General features: G+C 42.8%; 1 protein-coding gene across 1 annotated transcript; it reads right to left on the bottom strand.

The window, feature by feature from the left end:
• Window positions 1-2419: 2419 nt before the first annotated feature.
• On the bottom strand, window positions 2420-18060 carry LOC106577643 (calpain-5). The gene is made up of 12 exons (XM_014155942.3): window positions 17189-18060; window positions 12371-12502; window positions 11911-12122; window positions 11136-11328; window positions 10196-10389; window positions 9929-10006; window positions 9318-9789; window positions 8555-8677; window positions 8196-8392; window positions 7768-7886; window positions 7126-7262; window positions 2420-6900 (listed from the first exon to the last, which is right to left on the bottom strand). The coding sequence occupies exons 1-12, from the start codon at window positions 17351-17353 to the stop codon at window positions 6724-6726; spliced, it is 2199 nt and encodes a 732-aa protein (XP_014011417.2). The 5' UTR covers window positions 17354-18060; the 3' UTR covers window positions 2420-6723.
• Between the last annotated feature and the right edge of the window lie 744 nt (window positions 18061-18804).

Below are 18804 nucleotides of genomic sequence, written 5' to 3'. Positions count from 1 at the left end.
TAACTTTGTGTTACTTATTGGGTGGGTCAGTGGGTTCCGGGGTCAACACCCTCCTAGGGGGGTCTGGGGGCATGCCTCCTGTGAGAGTGACCAGGCTCTACGTATTTTACTAGTTTGTGACCCACTGACACCGTCCCCGGTTAGAGGGAATAAAGCGACCCAACAGTTAACACACAGGAACTTTTTTCACACACAGGAGAAAATGAACATGGGGATGTACATGGGCATGTGCAGTACCAGTCAAAAGTTTGGACACACCTACTCATTCAAGGGTTTTTCTTTATTTTGACTGTTTTCTACATTGTAGAATAATAGTGAAGAAATCAAAACTATGAAATAACACATATAGAATCATGTAGTAACCAAGAAAAGTGTTAAACAAATCAAAATATATTTTATGGCAGAGATTCTTGAAAGTAGTCACCCATTGCCTTTGACAGCTTTGCACACTCTTACATGGGTGTGGTTCTGTAAGGGACAGAAACAAAGAGGTAATAAATATGCTATACAGGATATAAATACACTGGCCTCAATAAATATTTTCAGAGTACGATAGAATGGAATATGGGATAGAACAAATGGTCTGTTGATTCTGTATCCTCACAACCAAATCGGCAGAGCTGAGATGGTCGTATGCCCCAAATATTCAACATTTTGTTGGTGTCAAGAATTCTGTACAATAATTTCAGCTGAAAAGCATGAAGTGTTGAATCTTGCATCAGTTTATGGAGGCATCTTTACCAGTTGATTTGATTGATCATTTTCATTTTTCCGGTAGGTTTGGGTGACTACCGGGCTATATGTCTAAAGATAAGCAGCTGATAGCATTGCCTTCAATATTATGGGATGAAGATATACATATTCTGGCAAAATAATTACGATATTTGTGAGGAAGAACAAGGCTACCCAGCTGGCAACTGAGCACTCTGCACAGCCTGGTCTCAGAGCATTTCGTCTTTTGTATGTAAATCCGAGACACGCCATCCGAGACACTCCATTTAGTATGTTACATTTGGTATAGTTACATAAGACAAATGGTTACTTTGGTTGGTCAGGGTGGATTCATGGATGGATGTATAATGCAAATGTCTAGCAACCCAAAGGTTGAAAGTTCAGACCTCATCATGTACAATTTTAGCTAATTAGCAACTTTTCAACTAATTACTACTTTTTAGCTACTTTGCAACTACTTAGCATGTTAGCTAACCCTCCCTCTAACCTTAACCCTTTAAGCTAACCTTTCACCTAACCTTAACCCTTTAGCTAACCATTCCCCTAACCATAACCTTAACCCTTTAACCTAAGTCCTAAACTTAACCCTAACCTTAACGCTTAACCCATAGGCTAGCTAACATTAGCCACCTAGCTATAATATGTAAAATGTCATACATTTTGCAAATTCTTAACATATCATACGTTTGCCAAATTCAAACATATTGTACATTTTCCAAAATCGTAACATAAAATACATTTTGCGAATTCGTAATATATCATACGTTCTGCAAATCTGTAACATATCATACGTTTTGCAAATCTGTAACATATCATACGTTTTGCAAATTTGTAACATATCATACATTTTGCAAATTCTTTGCATGTAACACATTTCGCTACAAGTAGGCCATATGATATTGCATGGTCTGAACTCCAGAGAAGTGACATGATATATCCCTAGATGATATTGGATGCTAACAAACACAACTTAATTTCTGCTCCAAATTTCTGTAGCCTATCTAGTGTCTTGAAAATGTTTATTCTGTAATAACAGGCTACATACAGTTGAAGTCGGAAGTTTACATACACCTTAGCCAAATACATTCAAACTCAGTTTTTCACAATTCCTGACATTTAATCCTAGTAAAAATTCCCTGTCTTAGGTCAGTTAGGATCACCACTTTATTTTAAGAATGTGAAATGTCAGTATAATAGTAGAGAGAATGAATTATGTCGGCTTTTATTTCTTTCATCACATTCCCAGTGCGTCAGAAGTTTACATACACTCAATTAGTATTTGGTAGTATTGCCTTTAAATTGCTTAACTTGGGTCAAACGTTTCGGGTAGCCTTCCACAAGCTTACCACAATAAGTTGGGTGAATTTTGGCACATTCCTCCTGACAGAGCTGGTGTAACTGAGTCAGGATGTAGGCCTCCTTGCTCGCACATGCTTTTTCAGTTCTGCCCACAAATGTTCTATAGGATTGAGGTCAGGGCTTTGTGATGGCCGCTCCAATACCTTGACTTTGTTGTCCTTAAGCCATTTTGCCACAACTTTGGAAGTATGCTTGGGGTCATTGTCCATTTGAAAGACCCATTTGCGACCAAGCTTTAACTTCCTGACTGATGTCTTGAGATGTTGCTTCAATATATCCACATAATTTTCCTCCTCATGATGCCATCTGTTTTGTGAAGTGCACTAGTCCCTCCTGCAGCAAAGCACCCCCACAACATGATGCTGCCACCCCCGTGCTTCACAGTTGGGATGGTGTTCTTCGGCTTGCAAGCCTCCTCTTTTTCCTCCAAACATAATGATGGTCATTATGGCCAAACAGTTCTATTTTTGTTTCATCAGACCAGAGGACATTTCTCCAAAAAGGACGATCTTTGTCCCCATGTGCAGTTGCAAAACGTAGTCTGGCTTTTTTATGCTGGTTTTGGAGCAATGGCTTCTTCTTTGCTGAGTGGCCTTGCAGGTTATGTCGATATAGGACTTGTTTTTCTGTGGATATAGATACTTTTGTACCTGTTTCCTCCAGCATCTTCACAAGGTCCTTCGCTGTTTTTCTGGGATTGATTTGCACTTTTCGCACCAACGTACGTTCATCTCTAGGAGACAGAACGCGTCTCCTTCCTGAGCGGTATGACGGCTGCGTGGTCCCATTGTGTTTATACTTCCGTACTATTGTTTGTACAGATGAACGTGGTACCTTCAGGCGTTTGGAAATTGCTCCAAAGGATGAACCAGACTTGTGGTCTACAATTTTTTTTCTGAGGTCTGGCTGATTTCTTTTTTATTTTCCCATGATGTCAAGCAAAGAGGCACTGAGTTTGAAGGTAGGCCTTGAAATACATCCACAGGTACACCTCCAATTGAGGTCAATTAACCTACTAGAAGCTTCTAAAGCCATGACATAATTTTCTGGAATTTTCCAAGCTGTTTAAAGGCACAGTCAACTTAGTGTATGTAAACTTCTGACCCACTGGAATTGTGATACAGTGAATTATAAGTGAAATAATCGGTCTGTAAACAATTGTTGGAAAAATTACTTGTGTCATGCACAAAGTAGATGTCTTAACTGACTTGCCAGAACTATACTTTGTTAACAAGAAATTTGTGGAGTGGTTGAAAAAAAAAGTTTTAATGACTCCAACCTATGTAAACTTCCGACTTCAACTGTATGTGCAGAGATTGTGCTCGCATTTTTGCGCGTGCAAAGGTGCACGTGCGTGTTCGCAGGTCACAAGTTTTGTACTGCATTTTGGGGGTAGCAGATCAAAATGTTTGAAAACCACTTGGATGCATGATCATGGCAACAAATGGAGTTGGGTTGGATATAGTCATGGTAGGCTACAGTATTTCTTAGAATATTATATTTTGACTGGAATTGTGTGGTCATTGTTAATAAGTGCAGAATTTATTCCAGTTAAAAATAGTGTAGCAAAATACTCAACTTTACTCATCAGATTGTGTTCCTTTCCCCTCTTATTGTAATAATTGCTCAAAGAGTCTAAGCTTAAATTTTTGTTGTTGGGGGGAGGGGAGGTGTGCCCTTTTTTTTGTTTGAGCACATGCCCCTCAAAATGTCTGAGCACGGCCCTGATCACTGTGCTGTCAAACATTTAAAAGCACAGCGAAGTTCAAATGGGACCGCAATGTCCTTTTTTTGTTTATTTATACAACAATCAATGTGTTAACACTGTGCTTCATCTTATAGCAGAACCAAATTACCTGGATTGCAGTTGACTACATTAAAAGTACTATACATGGTGCAAGGGATCAATGCCGTTTGACATTCTGCGCAGATTATTACAGTGAAGATCTCCACAGACCTGCGAAGACCGATGCATGCTATCTTGAACATGCGCGCTTTATATGATTGAGAAGATATTAGTTAAAGTAACCTCAGAATTTGGCCATAGATATTACTCATTTTAAGGTTGAATGTTTCATTAGTTTGTAAAATAGTCTTAACTTTAGGCTATTTATTGTATTATGCAAACAAATAACATTTTAAAGGAGCTGTACACTGAGTGTACAAAACATTATGAACACCTGCTCTTTCCATGACGTAGACGGACTAGATGAATCCAAGTGAAAGCTATGATCCCTTATTGATGTCACTTGTTAAATCCACTTCATTCAGTCTAGATGAAGGAGAGGACACAGGTTAAAGAAGGATTTTTAAGCCTTGAGACAATTGGATTGTGTATGTGTGCCATTCAGAGGGTGAGTGGGTAAGACAAACGATGTAAGTTCCTTTGACCGGGGTATGGTAGTAAGTGCCAGGAGCACAGGTTTGTATTAAGAACTACAACACTGCTGTGTTTTTCACACTCAACAGTTTCCCATGTGTATCAAGAATGGTCCCCCACCCAAAAGACATCCAAGCAACTTGAACCAACTGTGGGAAGCATTGGAGTCAACATGGGCCATGGGCATCCCTGTGGAAAGCTTTCCACACCTTGTGGACTCCCTGCCCTGACAAATTTAGGCTGTTCTGTGGGCAAAAGGGTGTTCCTAATGTTTGGTATACTCAGTGTATCTTCTGCATAGATAGTTACCTCTGTGCCACTGACTTAGTCTGGCTTTAGGTCCAGTTTATTTACAAATTGATATGTTGGGTTCACGTCTCCATCTCAACCACATACACAATCCAAGAATATAAATAAATCAAATCGAACTTTAAATGGACATTAAATAACGTGTTTTGTTCTTTTTTAATCCAATGTATTTTCCATGTAGCTTCCACATCACAATACGTTGACAAATTACGTTGAAACAACGTTGATTCCACCAGTTTTTGCGCAATGGGTATCTTTTTTAATCTAAATTTAAAAAAAATGTAAGATGGTACATATTTCAAATTAATTCACAGCGGTCTGTAGGTTTTTTATGATGAGCATTGGACACAACTTCAGATAACCTTGGCAGCTGGTAACTGTCCAGAACCAATAATGTTTCACAGTTTGATTATTTTGTTTAGGATCATGCTGTGACCTACAAGGTCTGACCAGAAGAGATGTAAAACTAGGGCATGTATTTTACACATGAACTTATCTCCACTGCACTAGTGGTGAACAACAAACTGATCACTGTGCTTGTGTGTTCCAAATTATTCCCCTTTACTCAGTAGTGCTGAGTTCTCATAATTACACTGAACGAATATATAAATGCAACATGCAACAATTTCAAAGATTTTACTGAGTTACAGTTCATAGAAGGAAATCGGTAAATTGAAATCAATTCATTAGGCCCTAATCTATGGAATTCACATGCCTGGGAATGCAGATATGCATCTGTTGGTCACAGATAACTTAAAAAAAAGGTGGTATCAAGAATACGCATATCCTTGCGTCAGGTTCTGAGCTCCAGGCAGTTAGATTTGGGTATGTCATTTTAGGCAAAATTTGAAAAAGGGTCCGATCCTTAAGAGGTTTTAAAAAGGTATAGGCGTGGATCTGAAAACCAGTCAGTATCTGGTGTGACCACCATTTGCCTCATGCAGTGCGACACCTCTTCTTCACATAGAGTTGATCAGGCTGTTGATTGTGGCCTGTGGAATGTTCTCCCACTCCTCTTCAAAGCCTGTGCGAAGTTTCTGGATATTGGCGGGAACTGGAACACGCTGTCGTACACTTCGATCCAGAGCATCCCAAATATGCTCGATGGATGACATGGTGAGTATGCAGGCCATCAAAGAACTGGAACATTTTCAGCTTCCAGGAATTGTGTACAGATCCTTGCGACATGGCACGACAATGGGCCTCAGGATCTCGTCACGGTATCTCTGTGCATTCAAATTGCCATCGATAAATTGCAATTGTGTTCATTGTCCGTAGCTTATGCCTGCCCGTATCATAACCCCACCGCCACAATGGGGCACTCTGTACCACAACGTTGACATCAGCAAACCACTCGCCCACGCAAGTTGTGAGACCGGTTGGATGTACCGCCAAATTCTCTAAAACGACGTTGGAAGCAGCTTATGGTAAAGAAATTAACTTTCAATTCTCTGTCAACAGGTCTGGTGGATGTTCCTGGAGTCAGCATGTCAATTGCATGCTCCCTCAAAACTTGAGACATCTGTGGCATTGTGTTGTGTGACAAAATTGCACATTTTAGAGTGGCCATTTATTGTCCCCAGCACAATGTACACCTTGATATGCCACACCTGTCAGGTGGATGGATTATCTTGACAAAGGAGAAATGCTCACTAATATCAATGTACACAAATGTGTGCACAACTTTTTAGAGAAATTAGCTTTTTGTGCATATGGAACATTTCTGGGATCTTTTATTTCAGCTCATGAAACATGTTGCAATTATTTTTGTTCAGTGTATATGCATTAAGTTAATTCAAAGAGGTATTTGTCTTTGTTATTTATGGGAGTTCCAATGGATAAAGCTATTGAACTGGATACATTTTCATCCAAATCTGCGGCCTCTTCCAGAAAAACAGTGATTGCATGGTTGTATCGTGGGTGGTACAAGCCACAGCTGTCAGTTATAAGTCTGTTAGGCATTCGCTGGATGAGGTTTCCACATAGATAGAGCCCCTGGATCCTGACCGTGATTGGCCACCCTGCAGGTCAATCACTCGGCTCCGCCCTTTCTCACTGTCGCTAGTCTGGAGCCGAGCCCCGCCCAGTAGTGTGTCCCACAGTAGACCATAGCTCCACAACTAAACACACACACACACGTGCAAGCATACACACACATACATACACACACACACATACATACAAAGAAAAGCAAATATTACGTCCCTGAATATAACTACAATCGTAATACTTCAATTACTGTATCTACCTGTGTGTGTGTGTGTGTGTGTGTGTGTGTGTGTGTGTGTGTGTGTGTCTAACTGATGTGTCTGTGTTTGTCTCACTGAGATGTGTGTATTTCTAACCTCAATGCTAATATGTGCGTCTGGGTTTCTCCTGTAGAAAATGGCTCTGATGTTGAACTCTGGGTTTCCATCCTCCTTGAACACACGTGTTCTTATGGTGTCGTCCTCACACCAGATCACCGCATACACATCTGGTGCTACACAACACAGACACAATACATAGAATATTAGTCTCATGTTTATAGTCTTTGTAATCTTGTAAAAGATGGACATCGAGGTTTGTATACGATGAGATTACATGTGGCCAGTTGGTAAAAGCCACCATTCCGTATGATGGTAATATATTTTCTGATAATGTATGTTATGATATTGATAATGCATGTTATGATATTGATCATGTATAATTATAATGTATGTTATGATATTGGTAATGTATGTTTATAATGCATGCTATTGATCATGTATGTTTATCACATATGCTATGATATGATATTGATAATGTATGTTATGATATTGATCATGTATGTGTAAAATGTATTTTATGATATTGATCCTGTATGTTATGATATTAATCCTGTATGTTATGATATTAATCCTGTATGTTATGATATTAATCCTGTATGTGTAAAATGTATGTTCTGATATTGATAATGTATGTTATGATAATGTTATGGCGTAATGTCACAGTGATGTAATATATACCTGTCTGTTTAGGCTGGCTGAGTCCAGATGCTCGACGTAGGTAGACGGTGGTTACTATACTGGGCTGGGGAAGACAACACTGCCACAGTGAGGGAGCAGGCAACTCCTCTCTCAACTCACTAACAGAAGGTAGAGAGAGAGAGAGAGAGAGGGAGGGAGATAAATAATATTAGTGAAGTGGAAAAGGGGGAGAATCGATACAATCGATCATTATCTGGTGCTGACATGCTAAATGCAGAGGGAAACTCAGACAAACACTTGACATTCTTAACACCTTCATTCCTAACACATTTCATTCCTTCATTCCTAACATACAGTACATTCTATTCCTTCATTCCTAACACATTTCATTCCTTCATTCCTAACATACAGTACATTCTATTCCTTCATTTCTAACAATCACCCCATTCCCCCTTCCCACCCCTAACCTGAGTCTGAGGTGGGAATGTGAGAAGAGGCGTATCAGGAAGCGTCCGGTGGCCCCGGGCTGGAAGGTTGTGGGCAGGAGGGCGTAGCGGCCGGGGCCCAGGGACACTCGCAGGGCCACACTACGGGAGTCCATGTACACAGAGCTCGCTGCCTGCTCCACCACACACTGCACACGGCTTAGCCGGTTCACCTCCACCTGATGACAGGGGTGTAGGGTGAATGAATAGAGGGTAAAACACACACAGGAAATATGGAGCATTCACACACTCACGGTCATATGCACACACACACACACACACACACACCTCGGCTGTACTATAGCGTTCTACAGTGGCCCTTTTGAAGCCCTGTGACTCACCCTCAGCACCTCAAAGCCGATGGGCAGATTCTCTCCTCCTCCATCCTTCCTCTTTATCCTCCTGTCCTCCTGCTGCAGACAGATCAACACCTCATCCTCCTTTCCCTGCACCTCAAACATGAACTGAGAAGGGGAGAAAGAGAGAATTTATTTATATTTTTATGCAACCTTTTTTTTTAACTAGGCAAGTCAGTTAAGAACAAATTCTTATTTACAATGACGGCCTAGCAAAAGGCCTCCTGCGGGGATGGGGGCTGGGATAAAAAAAATGTTAAAGGGAGAGAGAGAGAGAAGGGGAGAAAGAGAGAGAGAAGGGGGAGAGAGAGTCCTACAGTAGCAGTTTTAGAGTACCACTAATATAGCTTAGTGTCAGCCATGTTGTTTTTAGCTTAGCAATGTTGTTTCCAACAGCACCACTCTGAATAGGCTTTCACAGGTCTATTTCCATGCCATTAAGATTGTAGCAGTTGCCCAAATAGTTCATCTTAATTCCTTACAATTTCAGCAACACAAGCTATTTGCATGCTTGTGGTATATGCATACTATATTTGAGATACTATTCTAGCATCCTGAGTGTCCTTCTCAGAATATCAAGAATGTGTTGATCACTACAGTCCGAATGTAACAGCTAAATTAGGACGAGACAGTTCTCCCCCACCCAGTCATAACCAAACGTATTGTGAGTGTAGGATAAACTGGACCTCTTCCTGGAACCATTTAACCAGTTGTTATGAGCATAAACCTAGCTGAAGTGTAGGCTCACCTGGGGGTTGTGTAGAAAAGTGTCTTTGTGGTTGATGCATCCTCCACACCTACTCTTCTTATCAGCCTGTTCATCCCATCCTCCATCCACCTCTCCCTCCTCCTTCACCCCCTCCTCCTTCCTCTTCGTCTTCTTCTCCCCTTCTTTCGCAACAGCCATTTTTTCTCTCCCTCCACCAAGAACAGCTCGACCTCCTCCTCCCCCTCCTCCTCCCCTCTGTCTCTCCCCCAGTCTTGCCTCTTTCCGGTCCCCTCTCTGAGTCTGGTTCAACCCCCCAGGCTTGGCAGCATTCTTCCCCAGGTTGGGTGCCTGGCGCCTGGAGAGGAGGGTGCCGGGTGTGTTAGGGGCTGGAGCCCACTCCCCAGGGCAGCGTACTTCTCTCCAGTGAGTTCTGGGCCACAGCAGGGATCGTTCCACCAGACGACACACCACCACGTCTGTGAAGTAGCGGCAGAAGTCCTCAAACTCCATCCTGAGAGGAGAGGTGAAAACCCCTATTTATTTAGCTTTTCAGGACGAATTGATGTGTATTTGTTAACGTATGCTACGCATTGAGAATTGGAGTTGTTTTCTGTTAAAAGAGTAACGTTTATTTGACTGTTTGTCTTTACCAGAACTCCCCCACATCTCTGACTATGAGGCCCATCTTCTCCCTTTCACCACGACCAACCTGCTGCCAATGTTGAGACCTGAAGGTGGAGCAAAAGGGCTCTGTGTCAGTGGTTCCCTTCATCTGTGCTTTGCTATGAGACCCTCCAATTTTGTGGCCAACCAAAATAGACAAAAACATGTTTCTAGCCAGATCCTGACATTTGTTATGACCCAAGTGGGGCTACCTTGACCTATACCTATGAACAGTACAGTAGTAGCCTCCTCACCCCTGACTCCAGGGCCCGGTCCAGTCGGCTGTACCCCATGGGTTCCTCATGCGCACCATGCAGAGGCGACCACCACAGCCACCCAGCAGCGACCACTCCCCCAGACGCATCTTCCTCACCGCGGTGATACCGTAGGCATGGCCCCGCACCAGACCACAGTCTAGTACTGACTCTACTGTCTCCCCCTCTGCTGGCTGGGACAGACAGAGAGACAGACAGAGAGACAGACAGAGAGACAGAGAGAGAGAGAGAGAGAGAGAGAGAGAATACAGATATGCAATACATTACACAATAGAAATACACTAATATCAATACACAATACAGGCACTCTATGAAGGTGCCCTGATTTGTTTAATATGAATCATGCCCGATACTATAACTACACAATAAACAATACAGATCATTAATCAATAAAGGCATGCATCTGGAGTGTTTATGAGGACAGGAAAGAGGAAGGGCAGAGAGCGAACAAGTCAAAGACAAGAGAACGTGCCAGGATAGAGAGCATGCAGTGTCACTCCTGTCATAGTACAGTAAAGGTTGGTGTTAACATTGTTAATGCTGGACTATGGTTAACATAGCCACTATATAGCCAACTGTCTCTCTATGACCCAGTACAGTACAGTATTCAGAGGTGACCTCTCTGCTAGAATGACATTCATAGAATCTCTCTGGCCCAATCCCAAACCATTCATTACCACCCTGCATGCACATGTAATATCTAGGGCATGTGGGCACCAGTTTAGATTGAGGCCTCCAGTAATGGTCTCTGGTATTGTGATGGATTAAAGTTCCACATTCAAGCTGATCTTTTAGTACTAATTCACTGATCTAAGGTCAATTAAACATTTTCCCCACACATGGTTGCTGTTACGTTTTGGGGACGGTAAGCTGATCCTAGATCTGCAGTTAAACAGAGAAACGTCTATTGTTCACTGACCCGTATGGAGCAGGTGATGAGGGCACTGCGTCCATGAGCCTTGGCCAGGGTCTGGAACAATGCCCTCCTCTGATTGAGGTGCAGGGTGAGGGCCTCCCTGTCCAGGCTTAGGGGCTCTGACACACCCCCTGTGAAGTCGATCAGGGCCTCTGCCGTGTTACCGCCTTCCAACGCCTCATAGCAGCCGTTCAACCTTGGTGAGAGAAGAGAGGGGGAGATTAGTGGCTTGGGAACAGAGGGGAGAATACGAAGGTCGGAAGACCGGGAAAGAGGGGAATTGTTGAGGATGAGGAGAGACATTGAAGGGGTGGAATGGGGTTTATTTTGTCAAGTGTGTATTTGCTGTGTGGTGTATACTTAAGCAATAAGGCCCGAGGAGGTGTGGTATATAGCCAATAAGGGCTGTTCTTCTGCACGACGCAACGCGGAGTTCCTGGATACATCCCTTAGCCATGGTATATTGGCCATATATCACAACCCCCCGATGTGCCTTATTGCTATTATGAGCTGATTACCAACGTAATTAGAGCAGTAAAAATACATGTTTTGTCATACCCGTGGTATACATATCCGTGGTCTGATATACCACAGCTGTCAGCCAATCAGCATTTAAGGCTAGAACCACCCAGTTTATAATGTATTCATTAGATAACAATTTACTAGGTGCAACTGGGACAATAAGATATGAATTGACTGATTAACAACCTTTCTCTTAGCCAACCTGAAATCTAATTTCTCAGCTGGTTCTTGGCTTTAGCATAGTTTAAAGTCTCACTTGGCGTAGGCCTTCTCCAGCAGGGCGCTCCAGAACTCCCGTGGCGTGGCTGAGCGGCAGAAGAGCAGCGTTCCGTCCTCACTGACCGGCAGGCGGTCGTCCACCACCACGTCTGTCCAGCGCCCCAGCCGCCAGAAGCGGAAGTGGAAGATTCCAGCGTACAGGTCGGGACGCTTGGGGTTCCACTCCTGCTCCACGTGGTCAGGAATGACCTGGTAGTTTAAACCAATCAAATAAATGTATTTTTTAAATAAGTTTTCAGGGGTGGTTATTGAATGTGTTATTACAGTGGTCACAGGGTGTGCAGGTTTTTGGTCCAGCCCAGCGCTAACATGTCAGATTAAGCTATAAGCAACTGAACATCAAGACCTCTCAGTGAAATTTAAATTAAATCAGTGACCAGGAAGTAAACCAGTGAGGTGACCTACAGAGATTTATCTTCTGCCCATTGACCCCTCACCTTCTTCCACAGTGAGGGTTCTGAGGCCAGACAGGAAGTGGCCGCCACCATCCAGCAGTTACCCAGACTGCCTTGGTGCAGATCCCGCGTGCTGATGCCGTCCACAAAGAGACGAGGGTCCTTACACAGCTCCTGAGAGAGAGAGTATTCTAATGTATTATAGGCCCAAAAGTAAACTGGGTGCAACATACTGTACAGTACAGTAAGCCTATTGGATCTAGTTTATCTTGTCATGGTGCCATTGTATTTGTCAGGACTAGTGTGTTGATCCAGTTTACGCTTATTTGACTTTGATGTCAGAGCAGTGTAGAAGAGAGTGATCCTGTCCAATTGGAGCTGTTGATCTTAGTTTTGACAGTATCATGTCACAGCAGAGTTATAAGGATACACACACTCATACACTAACACACACACACTGCTACACACACACGCCCACACAGGACATAACCTGTACAAATGTAACTTTAGAAAAGTTATGAACTTCATTTTCCCTTAGATGATATCATGTTCAACCTAATGGATGAAGTATGAAGCTGACTGGATGATAGCTGAGTAAGGGAAGTTCACAGTGTCCAAGCATCCTGTGTGTGTGTGTGCGCGCGTGCGCGATTATATGAGTGAGTGTGTGTCTCACTGCAGAGTGAGGTGACAGATGTCATCCTATCATTTGACCCCCGGTGGATGCACGCTTAAAATACCTGCACAGAGCATGAGGAACACACTACAGAAAAGAGTGAGGTTAGCTACCACCTATAGTATCAGGCATGTGCACAGATAGGGCTCAACCAGTCCTCCAGCACCGGCCCTTTTGCCCTCTTACAGAAAAGTGCCCTGTCAGCTCTGTGGATTTTTTATTTATTTTATGAATTACTTTTAACATTACATTTTGAGTCTCTTTTCATTTTGCTTTTCATTTGAAGTGAAATGAATTGCACATCAAACTAGCTAATTTCATAAGCTCTTGAATATCAGAAAATTCTCCATCCGCCCTACTGCCCCAAGAGTGCCCTCCTCTGCATGCAGTGGACACTGACTGCGGGCGCCGGACGGGGAGACTTGAATACTGGTAGGAGCATGCGCGAAACAGTAGACAGAAGGTTTTTGGACATTTTAAAAGGCATTTCCTTGCAATTCTACACAGTTTGACATTACTTGTTTAATACATAAAAAATATAAAATTATGAATGAGATATTTGGCTACAGAAGTGACAGTTCTTACCGATCTCTACAGCTTCCATCCAAAAACAAGTCCCGGCATCCCCCGTGGCAGTTTTGTCTATGTATAGGAGGCTACTTTTGAGTTGGATGTGTCAGGTGTGTCTCTCACTGTTAAGGCGCCCCCATACTAGGTTCGGTTTGCTCCTAGCAGAACTCGGCTTGGCGAAGTGAACGTCTGTGCCACGCATACTCCCTCGCATAAGACCTTTGCTTGAAAAACTAGAAAAAGCGTCAATATTAATGTTTGTCCCTCTTGAGGCACTGTAGCAAAATAGTCAGAAGTAATCTAAGATAAATCGAGAAATCTGTAATTCATTTGGATGTTTTTGCAGAGGAGGTATTAGTTGCGCAATTTTACATCTAACTAAGATTTTTGGTGCAGTATTTCTCAAGTTTATTTATCAATTTATCAAAAATGTACACGAAAACTAGTTGAATGACACTAGAGTGGAAGAATCCCATCCATCCTGTCCATACTGTTGACCAATCACCGACAAAGGCGCATAGACTTCGGCTACCGAACTTCGACCTGCTGAACAACAAAACACCACAAAATGTTGTCCGAAAATATGCAAATAATAACTGTTTCGACTGGGAAGTGTGCGACAGGCTTTAGGGACAGAGAAGGGGACAATTCGACTGCATGTTAGTAAGAGGCAGATGTAAGCAGCAGAACAAATTCAAATCAAGTACATCATAGCTTGCCAGCTAGCTAGCTGATTTCCTCCAGACGTGACCCTTGTCATTCAGGCCAAAGAGTTCAATCTTGGTTTCATCAGACTAGAGAATCTTGTTTCTCATGGTCTGAGAGTCATTTAGGTGCCTTTTGGCCAACTCCAAGCGGGCTGTCATGTGCCTTTTACTGAGGAGTGGCTTCTGTCTGGCCACTCAACCATAAATGCCTCATTGGTGGAGTGCTGCAGAGATGGTTGTCCTTCTAGAAGGTACTCTGAAAGGAACTCTGGAGCTCTGTCAGAGTGCCCATCGGATTCTTGGTCACCTCCCTGGCTGAGGCCCTTCTCCCCTGATTGCTCAGTTTTTGGCCGGGCGGACAGCTCAAGGAAGAGTCTTGGTGGATGGACAATTTCTTCCATTTTAATAATGATGGAGTCCACTGAGTTCTTGGGGACCCTCAATACTGCAGACATTTTTTGGTACCCTTCCCAGATCTGTGCCTCGACACAATCCTGTCTCGGAGCTCTATGGACAATTCCTTCGACCTCATGGCTTGGTTTATGCTCTGACATGCACTGTCAACTGTGGGACCTTATATAGACAGGTGTGTGTCTTTCCAAATCATGTCCAATCAATTGAATTTACCACAGGTGGACTCCAATCAAGTTGTAGAAACATTTCAAGGATGATCAATAGAAACAGGATGCACCTGAGCTTAATTCCGAGTCTCATAGCAAAGGGTCTGAATACTTATGTAAATAAGGCATTTCACAATAAGGCTGTAACGTAACAAAATGTGGAAAAAGTCAAGGGGTCTGGATGCTTTCTGAATGCACTGTATGCCTTACATGTTAAGACTACATACAACCACAACCTCATATCCAATAAATAGCCAACCTTGAAGACACACCACTACACTTCCCTTCCCCACTCGTCATCACAGACATATGCTATTTAAATCAAGCGTTTCTTTTATAAACACACACTGATACCCTGGTCATTTCTCAGATCCTAATCCGCAACACGCGCCACACACACTCTGGACCGGGTCGGGTTTCTCTGTCCTGACGCGTCTGGTCCTTTTAGAAATGCTTTAATTAACTAGATCTGGAATAAAACCTGCTGAGTGGATGACTAGAATTAGACTGGAGATTTAGACTGGTGCCCCCTGCCACGGGGAAAGGGCATGTAGGGGAGTCCAGAGGTCCAGCACGAGTGTGTGGTTTTAGACAGAAAAATACATTGACTGATTGATTTTGATGGAATAATGTGTTATCGGGATTTACGGTCTTTTATGTATTGCGTTGTCATCAACTCCAATTTGAATATTAGCCTAGGTCGTTAAATATCCTGCCCCATATTTGCTAAATATGTTGAACATGTTTGTGGTCCACATTGTTCAACTTGCTTTGCTTCAATATGGAAATATATTGTTAAACATAGGCTACAGCGTTCACACATATATAGGGGCTAGGCCTCCTGTAAATTGCAGTCTGGACATGGACATGCCAAACGTAGTCAATAGGCAAAAATTGACTACACTATTGTATCGTTGTCTATGTGCTAGGCAGATTCTCCAAAAAATCCATAGTTAATATAGGAGGACTGAATAGTTTGGAGGTGCGTGTCTTTGATAATTGGGCAAGGAGTGCTCTTCGAAAATTGGGATGGGTAGCCTATTTGAACAAGCAAAATGAAGTATGCAGGTATGTGAATTGTGAATATTGAAAAAGCATGAGGGCAAAAACCTTCCGAAATATGTCACAGCACTCTCAGTAGACCATTCAAAAAAACTTTATTCATAGTCTGTTGGCTGATGGCCAGGATAAAAAGATGCATCTGTGCGATGCTGCTAAACCAGACATGATTAAGTGGAAGGAAAGGCTATGCTTGATTTTTTATCAAATTCAATGAAATGCAGGGAAACTATTTTTAAAAAAATGTTTCTAAATATGAGATTCACCGGCACAAAAGGCACATCTCTCCTTCCATGGGCACTGTGCATCATGGCTAAATCCATTATCACCTGCGTTAGTAAAACCTGCTTTTTGTGGGTCTTAAAACTTCCCATTAGCGCTGAATGAAATCTTCTCAGGTCCAGTGCAGTCAACAATGTTATTTCCCTTTGTTTTATATACACTGAGTGTACAAAACATTAGGAACACCTCCCTAATATTGAGTTTCACTCCCTTTTGCTCTCAGGAAAGCCTCAATTTGTCGGGGCATGGACCAGGGATGTTGACTCCAATGCTTTCCACAGTTGTCAAGTTGGCTGGATGTCCGTTGGGTGGTGGACCATTGTTGATGCACACGGGAAACTGTTGAGTGTGAAAAACCCATCAAAGCTGCAGTTCTTAACATACCACATTAAATATTTTGTCTTGCCCATTCACCCTCTGAATGTCTCACATACACAATCCATGAGGAAACCTACAGAAAATGTTTTGCTGAAGTACTGAAATTCCCACAGAAGAACGCTGTAATGTTTTCTGAACATTCTGAGAACATGACTTTAAACAGAACCATGAGTAAATCTGTAGAATACGTTATGCTGAAGTACTGAAATTACCAACTAAGAAACATGGTTCTCAGAACCTTATGTGCTAGCTGGGTATCCTGCACCATTCTCAGAACATTGTGGGAAGGTTGTATGCAAAATAACCATAGGACAACCACACTCTCACCAAGCTCTAACAAACATATGGTTCTTAGAACGTTATGTGCTAGCTGGGGACACACCTCAACTATTGCCTCCCCTCCCACCTCAGCACAAGAGCTGATGTTAGACAGGTAAATTACCAAACCTGGCTTTAGGGCTGGAAAATTCCAGAAATGGATGAAATTGCGTTTGACACTTGCGCCTCCTTAGCACTCATCCACTCACTCTTTCCAATTCTCTCTCCCCTCCATCCCCCAATCTCTCACCCGTGGTCTCTTCCATGTGAGTCCAGGGGGTGGGTCTCGTTTGTAGAAGAGTGACAGTGCAGAGGGGGGGAAGAGGGGGTCCTGGAAGAGCTTGCCCCGCCGCAGACACGCCCTCTTCAGCTTGTGGAAACTCTGCCCCTGGAACCCATACACCCTCTCTGGCATACTGAGGATGAGAGAGAAAAAGTGGAGACAGGGATTGAGAGAGAAAGAGATGGGGCGTGAGAGAGGATATGGGGGAACAGCAAGGAGAATGTCTGCTCATTTCACTATTTACAACATGATATTACATATCCTCTCATTTTATTGGTGTCTAGGGTAAGATAGTTTCATGTTGTTACTGTCACATGCACTAGTACAGTGAAATGACTTTCTTTCTTGCTCTTTCACAACAATGCATTAATCAATATCAGTAGTAGGAAGACACATTTCAGTTGAAAGCATTCAGTTGTACAATTGACTAGTATCCCCCTGTCCCTTTCCTTTCCCTTACTATGAAACATTCATTAAAAAGTCAAGTAGAAGAAAAAACACACGAGAAATAGAAAGTAACTAAGCTATTCACAGATAATACATCACACCAATGAAAAGTGTGGAGCTGGAAGGGTTAACGTTAAGGTCATCGGGGTCAGGGGGAGGGGACATGAGGTGAGGACACAGTCATTAGACCTAGCTACTGCCAAGGGGGCAGACACCAGCCAGCAGTGTGTATGAGCGTGCATCACTGTGTGTGTGTGTGTGCGTCAGTGTGTGTGTGTCTATGTGATTGAGTGTGTGCATCAGAGTGTGTGTGTGTGCATTAGTGTGTGTGAGCCAGGTGCGATTCTGTGTCAGTGTTTATGCCAGGAGACGGTGTGTGTGTGTGTGTGTGTGTGTGTGTGGTGTGTGTGTGTGTGTGTGTGTGTGTGTGTGTGGGGTGTAGGGTGGCTGGGGATCTAGTGGTGCTAAGTACCGACACACACACACGACACACACACACACACACACACAGGCCAACATTAGTAAATTACACTCTGACTTTTCCTCCCCGGCCGCCATGTTAAGGGAAGTTAAAGACGAGAACCACTTCTTCACATTAGCAATTCTAAAATGAACTGATATTGGTTCTGTCTATGAGAGTATGGCAGAACTGAAAATAACCTATCCTCTGTGCATGATAAAGGTAAGAATGACAGAAGCCTTGCTACAGTGTTTCTCTGCAATATAACGTCTCAATCTGTTAATATGTCTTAATGCCCAGTTGTTAACCTGTACATATTCAAATAAGTAAATAAATCAAATCAAATATTCTAACTAAGTACAGTGAATACCTGTTCCAGATGGATTGTCACTGTATCCACTTTGGTTCCCGGTATGAGCAAATTCCTGGAGCTCAGGTACGTCCCGTGAAACACTCCCTCTTAGTCATAAATGCAGTTCCATCTGATTGGTCCAATACAGTATAATGTTATCTAGGGAAGCTAAATGTCAGGAAAGCCTCTTCTGGACACCCATATATCCAATAGAGGATGTTAGAGAGAGAGAGAGAGAGAGAGGTTGTATGGAGCTATAGGGTCAGCTTCTGTTGTTCCTGCCTGTCTTCTCCGTTTCTAAGGCAACCCATAGAGGCTCGCAGA

Source organism: Salmo salar, chromosome 18, assembly GCF_965601325.2.
Source record: "Salmo salar chromosome 18, fSalSal1, whole genome shotgun sequence".
NCBI classification, from domain to species: Eukaryota; Metazoa; Chordata; class Actinopteri; order Salmoniformes; family Salmonidae; genus Salmo; species Salmo salar.
This window is presented reverse-complemented; position numbering and strand designations above follow the sequence as displayed.

Bases quoted from the DNA above. Each gene is read 5' to 3' on its own strand.
- LOC106577643 (XM_014155942.3), bottom strand. From the start codon at position 17,353: ATGCCAGAGAGGGTGTATGGGTTCCAGGGGCAGAGTTTCCACAAGCTG. The intron at 10,007-10,195 runs GTGAGGAGGCTA...CTCCACCTTCAG, and splicing joins ACCGGGCCCTGGAGTCAGGG to GTCTCAACATTGGCAGCAGG. The intron at 7,263-7,767 runs GTATATATTACA...TGTGTTGTGTAG, and splicing joins CAGCCAGCCTAAACAGACAG to CACCAGATGTGTATGCGGTG.